At 39.7% G+C, this 9,530-nt stretch overlaps 2 protein-coding genes across 2 annotated transcripts; one reads left to right on the top strand and one right to left on the bottom strand.

Moving 5' to 3' along the window:
* Window positions 1-3,125: 3,125 nt before the first annotated feature.
* On the bottom strand, window positions 3,126-4,686 carry LOC115822916 (dolichyl-diphosphooligosaccharide--protein glycosyltransferase subunit DAD1-like). The gene is made up of 3 exons (XM_030786874.1): window positions 4,441-4,686; window positions 3,649-3,806; window positions 3,126-3,510 (listed from the first exon to the last, which is right to left on the bottom strand). The coding sequence occupies exons 1-2, from the start codon at window positions 4,649-4,651 to the stop codon at window positions 3,676-3,678; spliced, it is 342 nt and encodes a 113-aa protein (XP_030642734.1). The 5' UTR covers window positions 4,652-4,686; the 3' UTR covers window positions 3,126-3,510; window positions 3,649-3,675.
* A 399-nt stretch (window positions 4,687-5,085) lies between these two features.
* On the top strand, window positions 5,086-7,980 carry LOC115823071 ((Lyso)-N-acylphosphatidylethanolamine lipase-like). The gene is made up of 8 exons (XM_030787076.1): window positions 5,086-5,108; window positions 5,536-5,621; window positions 5,743-5,847; window positions 6,194-6,482; window positions 6,626-6,789; window positions 6,996-7,107; window positions 7,240-7,426; window positions 7,891-7,980. The coding sequence occupies exons 1-8, from the start codon at window positions 5,086-5,088 to the stop codon at window positions 7,978-7,980; spliced, it is 1,056 nt and encodes a 351-aa protein (XP_030642936.1).
* Window positions 7,981-9,530: the final 1,550 nt, after the last annotated feature.

Below are 9,530 nucleotides of genomic sequence, written 5' to 3'. Positions count from 1 at the left end.
TATTTCCCAGCAATATTCGCTGCACCATCATAGGCCTGACCTCTAAGGCCTAATACTGGCATATAGACCTTTTTCATGTAATGATGGCGGTCTTTCCGGTCTGAGCCAAGTGGTGATATCTTTACTTCCGGTTAACCATCTTCTCAGTTGCTTTCTCAAGTATGTTTTTATGGGCAACTAGTTTTTGGTACTAGTTTTGGAATTTCTACAAAATCATTTTGATGATATGGTCGTGTGAATAGTATTAGGGCCACACTCAGGGAAAAAAATTCGAGAATAAAGTCGTAACTGAAAAATATTCATAATATTACGAGAATAAAGTCGTAATTTTGCGGGGGGGAAAAACATAATTTTTAGGAAAATATCTTACCAGCAGCTAACAAATGCGTGAAAGGACAATCAATGGCAGCCTGAGCCTGCTTTTTGCAACTGCTGTGTTGTAGGCGTCAGCCTGATGATAATGTGGTGCTGATGTGTCAAAAGATTAAGTACTGTATTTCGTCGTTAGGTGTGTAACCTACAATAAAGTGTAACTTCACAAGATGCTCCACGTTCCTCATTTTAACGCAGGATATACACAAGAAGTTTTCACAGCACGATATGCCAGCTTAGCTGTCATTGTTTCTGCTCGCCTTTTAGGTTGCTAGCTCGTTAGGTTAAGACTCCTCACAGCTGCTTTAATGTTACACTAAAGGATACGCAAAAAATCATCCAGATCATACAGAGATCGTTACTGTTACTAGGAAAATGTCACATATGAATAATCTAGTACTGCATGCCACTGATCTGAACAACATAATTTTGTTGATAAACCATAGCCATTTGTTGCGCATCTTTTCAATATTATTTTAGCCAAAGCATCTCCTTCACTAGACTGATGCAAACAATAATTTATTCTTCGCTCTTGTTCATTTTGCCACTAACATATTTAATGTTAGCTTCACTCCAGTTTGTGTGGCTCCTCATTCTTTTTAAGTGACTTGCAACACCGTGCTCATATTATGACACTGCCGTCTACTCCGTAGGATTATACCAAAAAGAACATGCACATAACAAACATGAATGAATATTAAACTATCACAGCATATGTTATGACAATGAACAATTCAGGGTTCTTACACATTTTCGTTTTCAAAATTCCATACTTTTCCAGATTCAAGTTTCCAGACGTCTTGGTAGATTTTTCAGACCATATCTGACATCTGAGTACAAATAGTTAGATATTTATTTTGTAAATAAATGGCTTTAAAACCCAACTGTTAACATGTATGTTACATTCTGACTATGTATGCTATTACTGTATGTTACCAAATAATTGCCATAAGATTGTAGCTAGGCACTGTAGCTCACACAAATCAATTAACACCCAGACAAGTTCAATGCACTGCATTTTATTCAAGCTGCATTGCTAAAACAGTGCAATGTTTTTCAGTTTTTGTCATGTAAATTTAAATAACTCTATACCAGGGGGTATGAGACACCAATTTTCCCCCAGATGTTCAGAGAGAGGTCCAGGGAGGTGCCCTGAGCTCCATAGCCTGGTACATGAATTATTTCTTACATAAGAGAGCAATTCATGTTTTAGGTTACCCGGCGACTGGAGGCTGAAATTTAGATTTTTGTATTTACTTCTCCATAGCTGGGCCTATGAGACACCAGTTTACCCCCAAGAGATAAGGGAGAAGCCCAGCGAGCTTTCCATTGCTTCAGAGCCTGAGGTGTTAATTTATTTTAAATTTAGGAGTCTTTTAGTAATTTGGATAACCAGGGGGCCAGAGAAATTTTTCTAATACCTCATTTACACCAGGACAGTGCCAGTGCTGGTGCCTTTTGAGAACAGGTCTGCATTTTGACAGGTTTGAGAACCGAACGTTATGTAGCAAAAGTTGGGGTAGCTTCCATGGGGGAAAAAATCATGGTGGAGAGAATGCATCTGCTCTGCTTGCTTTTTATAAATTTATTTTTACGTTAGGCCTCCACACAGCGAAACACCTTGCGAATTTTGCTCTACCACTTTTCACTCTGCAAGCGAAATTTGCAAAAAAAAGCAAGCCTGTCACCTAGCTCAAAAGTTCAAGTCCTTGAATGAAGCTGCAGTAGTCTATCTGCCCCTATCAGAGCCACTGAGAGAGTTTTTTCTACCGCTCTGGCCCCAACTATGTTCAGCTAACATGTTAACAACAATCCATGCTAATGTAGACACAAATGGTTGCCCATACATCTTTTAATCATACACATGTAGCCTTTTGCCTCTGTCATCTTGGTCAGACTTTTTTTGTTATTCCCGCCTCTCTAGAGAACATCACGTACCAAACACATCACACGCTGAACTGATTGGTTCTCGCATGGTTCTCATTTGCATAGCCCCTGACGTCAGTGGTTCCAACTTTTGGACAAGCAATTTTGAGGAGCCATCTTTTTTTGGTGGAAACGCATGGAAAGATTCTAGATTAGGCACCGCAACTGGCACACATCGGTGGAAAAGGGCTATAAGTCCCTTTTGCTGGACTTTTGGCTGTGCTGTCTGCCTGCTCCAAATGCCTTGAAAAACACTTTGCTTGTATGATCAATTTATTTTTAGAAATTCAGAATTTTAGATTTTAGAAAACAGAATAGGGGCAACAGTCTGGGACCACAATTTTTTTTTTTCCATATTATCTTTTCTTTTTTCCATACTTATCCAGACCTGGAAATTACTAAAATCAAATTCAATACTGTTCCATACTGCGTAGGAACCCTGAAACTAGGACATGAACTTAATCATGAAAATGTGATGTAAGAGTTTGTTTGTTCAGAAAATTAAAAGGTTTTTAATTGCATTATTCACTCTGAAGCTTCCATGGCAAATGTTAAAGGCTGAAATTTCAGTCAGATCTGTCAGGTCGGAGGAGCAGTACAGAGGACCATAAAAACCACTCTGGCCATACGACAAATCAGAAAAGTTAGAAAAGGAATTGAATAAACCCTCTTCTGTCAGCTGATAAATCTACTCCACATTCTTCTGCGGTACTCTGATGACCTCTGCTCATTATCCAAATGATTATCCATACACTGATTGTTCAGAAGAGTCTTGATCAAAACACTCACAAATATCTTAAATGTTTGATGTTTTAAGAATTTTATTTCTTTTGACATTAACAAGTGCGGCCACAACGCAGCAAAAAAGTTATGTTTCGAAACAAAACAAAATAAACAACATAAAAAAGTTCAGCAACACAGGTACTGCAATTTCTTTTGAATGAAACTAGAGATTACGTTTTCATAATTAATATTTCTGGTTTAAACACAGGTGCAGTTGGGTTGTAATGTTTAAAATAGCATTAAGGGTTATCCCTGTTTTATTATTGATTATCGCTAGTTTCAGATGGTGAAAAAGTATTGGGTGGCCTGATACCTCTCTTTGAGTAACGTACAATAACACTTTAGATCAACATTCACACAGATCATGAATGCTGGTCTTCTGATGCTGGCTTGAAATGATATAGGTTTGGTCATTACTCTGCTACCCACCTGTAACAAGAAAAACAGTAAATGGACAGGAATTTACTGGGAGGACATTCTATGTGGACTTTTATCCCATATTTAACCACTACAATGTACTACTGTATTTCCTGCTGCAGTCACTTATAACCAAACTAATGCTCTCACCTGACCCACCACAACAGTGGGTTTTCTTCAACCAATGAAATTGATGACAACAAGATGAAGCACTGTGTGGGCAAAGAGAAAGTCTGCAAAAGCTCTCTCGGGAGAAATGGACAGGAACTCGCCTTTGTTCTGTGGGTTGATCTGGATACGTAGGCAGACTGAGGGAAGAAGTTGCGTAAGATATGAGTTAATATTACAGTTACTTTTATTAATCCACCTCTACACATTGCACGCCAAGAATTCATGGATTCAGTGCTTAACCCTAGCGAATAAAGGCCTTATCTGAATGGTGACAGCCAAACAGCTAGTAACCAAAGTCTCAAGCAAGCTTTTAGTTTGTCAGTGTACATTGTTACTGTTTTAAGGAATAGCTCTCAAATCGCCCTGTAATGAGCTGCATATTTTGTAAATAGAATACACTGTAAATAATACTGAACACAATTTCAAATTCCCAAACGTTTCCTTTAACAGTATCAATTAAAACACATCTCACTTGCAGCATAACGGAATCGACAAGTAACACATTGTTCATGTTACACTCATCTGTAACAGACATAGGTTACGGCTAATTCTAATACATGGACTGGGTTACGATCTTCAAAAAGGTTTTCACATCAGTTTAATCTTAAATTAGTTTTATAGCTATACTTAACTGAGCTGTGTATGGTGAGTAGCATTGTCAAACATGATGCATGAATATGAAACGAAAATCCAGTCAAGTAACATATCACATAACTAGAGAATAAGATGAATTAACTACTTATAATTGTATTCTGCTGTCAGTTAAATCACCTGCTAGAATAAAGGATCCAACGCACGATATGAAGCCAGATAAAAAACTGTTGAAAGGGAAGGTGCCAACCAGCAAGCAGTAGAGAAACTGTAAAGCACCCGTTAGCAGGATGTACAGGAGATAGGCATCCACAACTTTTAACTTATTTGATGTACTGTTTGCATATTCTTCCAAGAATCTTGAAATCACGGAGATTACTGAATTAGACATTTTGATGGTCTAGAATGTCAACCACTGCCAGGGTGTCTAGGCGGCGCCGCTTGAATATGACGTATATAACCGGAAGCTGTACGTCATCTGTACAGATCCAGTTAAAGTTCGAATGAAAAACTGCAAGCGGTTTTTTTTTTTTTTTAACAAACTTATATGCCTCATAGCCTTATATCGGCAGGTTTAAGTGTAAAATGTGATAATTTTATGTAAAGAATAATATGTGGCAGCCATCATACAAAGTATTAATATAAATTAAACCATATTTTCTTTCCACCTCTCCTCCCACCCCCTTCGATCAGCTGATCCAATGCAGCGTTGGTTACAAAACGAAGAAACAGATAGACGTATGAACGGATGGCATGGATTGACCGAAGCGCATTCTTTTGACCGGGTTAGAGGCTCTGTGACTTGGATTTTTGTATTTTGACTCAATGCAGGACGAGAGTGAGAGAGAGTAAGTTTGCAGACCTCTTTTAAGGTGTTAAGCAGGAGCTCAATTGCATAACTGTTATTGCACAGTGGATCCCTGTTTAAATAACAACCAGCAGTCTGCTAATTAGAGTAATTTGTGTATATTACATACAGTATGTTCCCTTACTGAATAGCGACGTTAGTCACCTGAAAGTAATTTGTTATGATCGTTCTCTTATGTGGTACATTGCATTTGAAATAGTCATATCATGATGAGTGTTGTGTTTATGTAATTTGCAGAGAATGCTCCAAGACCAAAGGAATTCAATCTAAAAAATTGTAGCAGTAAATACTAAAATGGAACAATAACTCACAGTTCACTTTATTAGGTTTAATGACAATGTGACTGCAAACTGCTGTCAGAGCAAACCCCCCTCTCTTTCTCTTTACCCTCTTTGTGTCTCTCTCAGGTCTGTGTCTGGATGGGGTTGGTGGCCCTCATGGCGTCCCACATCCCTTTCCTTGCTCAAGAGCTCAGAATCAAAGATACTGGACTGTGAGTTTTTTTTTCCTCTCTCTCTCTTTCTCATTCTTTGTTTCTTTTTTAAATTTCTAAAAGCGATAAGGTAGTGTTGCAGAGTGTGCAGTCAAGCTCATAACCTGACATTGTCTTGTAGGCATTCAGAATGATTTGTGGGCCCGTTTTGTGTCCTTGCCAAACCAGGACCGGATCTGGACCCTGTCAGTGACCCATAAGAGTTTTCATAATGCTCTAAAACCAGGTATGGCCCATTTCCGATATAATGGTGACATGTTTTCAGCGTATTGGGTATTGTCTTGACTTGAGCTGCATTTGTTCAGCAAACGCATCGAGCTAACTGGGCCGTATATGTTTTCTACAGACATTAAGAGACATTGGTCAGGGGTATTTCCTCCAGACATTTGGCAGATAACACAGGAACTGTGTCGTAATCATGCTACAATTACATTTTAGAAGAATGTGTGACATAATGCCTACATAAGTGCTGCTTGTGCTCTCTCCCTGTGACAGTGCTGTTCTGTTAAAGGTAAAGAAACGATGCTTTGATGTAATCTTAACATAATCTTAATTTTTTTTTTTTATCCCAGCTGCCCAGACTCCCCTGGTGATGGTACATGGATTCGGAGGAGGTGTGGCTCTGTGGATTCGGAACTTGGACCCCCTCTGTCGTTCCCGCCCTGTCATCGCCTTTGATTTGCTTGGCTTTGGACGTAGCTCCCGTCCTCGTTTCCCATTGGATCCTGTCCAGGCTGAGCAGAAGTCAGTCGTTTCTATTGAGCACTGGAGGCAGACCCTGTGTTTAGAGAAAATGGTCTTATTGGGACACAGTCTGGGTGGTTACTTAGCAACATCCTATGCCATACAATATCCTGAGAGGTGGGTGAGGCAAGAAAGTTACGGTGACCCTTATGTTTTGCTCATGATGTAGCAACTTTTAGAAAATCGGTATTGGAAATTAGTTTTGGAAATATGTCAGAATAAAACATCTGCCTCTCTGAGACTCTGATTCTCTCTGTCAGGGTGAAGCACCTCATTCTGGTTGACCCATGGGGTTTCCCCCCAGTCCCAGTGGACGAAGGCACAGGTGCAGCCAGGCCAGGCTGCCCTCGCTGGGTGGAGGCTATCATTTCTGTGGTTACCCTGTTCAACCCTCTGGCTGTAATCCGTGCAGCTGGACCATGGGGTAAAGAAATTGGGCAAAATGGGTAAAAACAGGGGTTGGGAATCTTTGTGTAGGGTGGTAAAAGGAGTTTTGGAATAATGGGTGGTAAGTCAGGGAATGACATGAAAGGGCACACACATGAAAGATGAGATTAGAGAGTTTACATTTATGACCTTTTTAACATAGTCTGTCATCTGTTTTTCAATCTTTTGTCTCTTTTTTTTTAGGTCCTAAATTAGTCCATCGATTCCGCCCAGACTTCAAGAGAAAGTTTGAGGATCTATTTGATGATGACACCATGACACAGTACCTCTACCACTGCAATGCACAAACTCCCAGGTACACTGACCCCTTGTAAGACACTTTACTGGCTGTATTCCATTGGCGGGAGTGATGGACGTTGTTGTACTTGCGTTCTCCTCAAATTCATTTGGGAGACTTTTCACTGGTATTAATCTGTGTGTCTGTCAGTGGTGAGGTGGGATTCTGGGCCATGTCAGAATCATTTGGCTGGGCCAAGCGCCCTATGTTGGACCGCGTTCACCTACTGCCCCCTGAACTCCCGGTGACCTTAGTGTACGGTGGCCGCTCATGGATGGATAGCACCACAGGACAAAAAGTCGCCCAACTGAGACCCAACAGTTACACCCGCACTGTGGTGAGTATTAGATAGTGCATTATCTATATTGAAGTGAAGTCACAGAGAAAGAGCTTGCAAGTAAATTAGCAGTTAGTGCAGCAGTATTGTAGTGCAGCAGTAGTGTAGTGAAAAATGACAGCATGTCAGCATGGCCTGCACTGTTCTGGAGAGCATACACTGTCTTGAAAGGGTGAAGCTTGTGAGAGGATTAAAATTTTGTATTATTGCTTTGGTCAAAGTTTTAAGCAGTTTCACTGATAAAATAGACCTCATCAGGGAGTTATATTGTGTTCAAAATATTGACACCTCAAAGAGAAGATGACAAATATTTACCAGAATAGTCACTTTGCTTTCTTTTCTTTTCTTTTCTTTTCTTTTCTTTTCTTTTCTTTTCTTTTTTCTCTTCTCTTCTCTTCTCTTCTCTTCTCTTCTCTTCTCTTCTCTTCTCTTCTCTTCTTTCTTTCTTTCTTTCTTTCTTTCAGGTTATAGAGGGGGCAGCCCACCATGTCTATGCTGATCAGCCAGAGGAATTTAACAGAGTGGTGCAAAGTATATGTGATAGTGTGGACTGAGAGACTCTGTGTGTGTGTGTGTGTGTGTATATGTGTGTGTAAGTGTGTGGGTGTGGTTTCAGTGTCAGAGAAACATTGCATGTATTGGACCAGGATACATGCTCATTCACATTGTTATGTATGAACAAGGTGTGTATTTTACAATATGCATCCTACATAAGTGATTGCTTCCCAGAAAATTCTGGAGCTGATACTGAGCTGAGCAGAATTTATGTGACTAGTTTTGCACAAACACACTGGAATCAGCTTGTTTACTGATCAACAAGTCCATGGTCAGTCCAGACTCTTAGGGCAGTCAGCAACAACTCAAAATGAAAATCTCAGCTGGTGATTTACTTGGAGAAAAGCTGAGAAAAACTGAGTTAGATTTCAGTAAAAGCATCAGCTGGGTAGTGTTTGGGAGGATTGTGTGGGACTGAATGTTATTTTTGGGACACTGTAAGATTAGTTCGTGGTACTCAATGGTACTTGTGTAGCTTTGTCAGTGACAGAATGTATGTTTGTGAGAATATGTACTGGTGAGAGAGAGTAATGGAGATATGAAAGTGCCTTTTAAACTGTAAATTATACTTGACCACAAGTCAAAACTCATTCAAAACATTTCAAGTTTATTAAATTATTGTACTGCGTTTCAGAACTGATGTTTCATTTTATGTGCCTTCTGTACTTCTGAACTGATGCCTTAGCGGTTCTGTGATTTTTATTTTTTTATTTTTTGAGAGGTGTAGTTTGTCTGAAAAGAGCCGGACAGTGCTGGGGACTGACTGATTGTCCTGAGTGCTGCTTTGGCACATTCCATGGGCCTGTTCAGTCTCTGGTTCACTTCACTGGACCAGAGGGTATAACAAAAGGCCGTTTTCATTTGTGCCTTCAGAAATAGGAGGATTTGAGCTTTGAGTCTCATTCATTCATTCATACATTTTTTCCCTATGATGTCAGAACTGACCATGATACTCACATGAGTATTTTAGGATGTTATTGATACAGAATGATATTTAAGCCAAGAGCAGCTTTTGAGAGAAAGTGTCGTAGCGGAAGATTTGTCGGGGAACGGAGCTGATCTTTATTGAACAAGGTGAGAAAAATATTACAGTGACACCAAGACTGTATCTGTGCTGTGTGTGAAGGAAAACTGAACATGATCTGAAACAGACATGTGTAGATCAATAAGGTAAGTAAACTCCCCTAATTTTTCCTTCCCAAATAGGGATTTAGATGTAAATGCCACGTTTGCTGTAATTGTCCTTGCTCCAGTGGAGTCTTTTTCAGTGTTAAGAAGCCATCTCAGTCCTTGTATGAAACATTTATCTGTGGTCTGTCTTCACCATTGGGCATGGGTGACTCCCTTTTACAGGCTCTGTGGTTCCCTTTATGTCTTGTAACTTAGCTGTCAGACAGGTTGTCTTCTTTTCTGTTATTAAAAAAAAAAGATAAAACCCACAGCTAGTTGGAGGGTCTGTATAGACTGTAGCTATGTGTCTAAATAAGTCTTAAGTTAAAACATGTTTGGCCTTAATATTTGCTTGAAATTTTTCAAACCCTCAATCCTT

Source organism: Chanos chanos, chromosome 10 (assembly GCF_902362185.1).
Source record: "Chanos chanos chromosome 10, fChaCha1.1, whole genome shotgun sequence".
Classification (NCBI taxonomy): domain Eukaryota; kingdom Metazoa; phylum Chordata; class Actinopteri; order Gonorynchiformes; family Chanidae; genus Chanos; species Chanos chanos.
Note: the sequence above shows the minus strand (reverse complement) of the source record. Positions and strands in the feature narration are given on the sequence as shown.

Bases quoted from the DNA above. Each gene is read 5' to 3' on its own strand.
- LOC115822916 (XM_030786874.1), bottom strand. From the start codon at position 4,651: ATGTCTAATTCAGTAATCTCCGTGATTTCAAGATTCTTGGAAGAATAT. The intron at 3,807-4,440 runs GTGATTTAACTG...TTCTTCCCTCAG, and splicing joins TGGATCCTTTATTCTAGCAG to TCTGCCTACGTATCCAGATC.
- LOC115823071 (XM_030787076.1), top strand. From the start codon at position 5,086: ATGCAGGACGAGAGTGAGAGAGA. The intron at 5,109-5,535 runs GTAAGTTTGCAG...TGTCTCTCTCAG, and splicing joins CAGGACGAGAGTGAGAGAGA to GTCTGTGTCTGGATGGGGTT. The intron at 7,108-7,239 runs GTACACTGACCC...TGTGTCTGTCAG, and splicing joins TGCAATGCACAAACTCCCAG to TGGTGAGGTGGGATTCTGGG.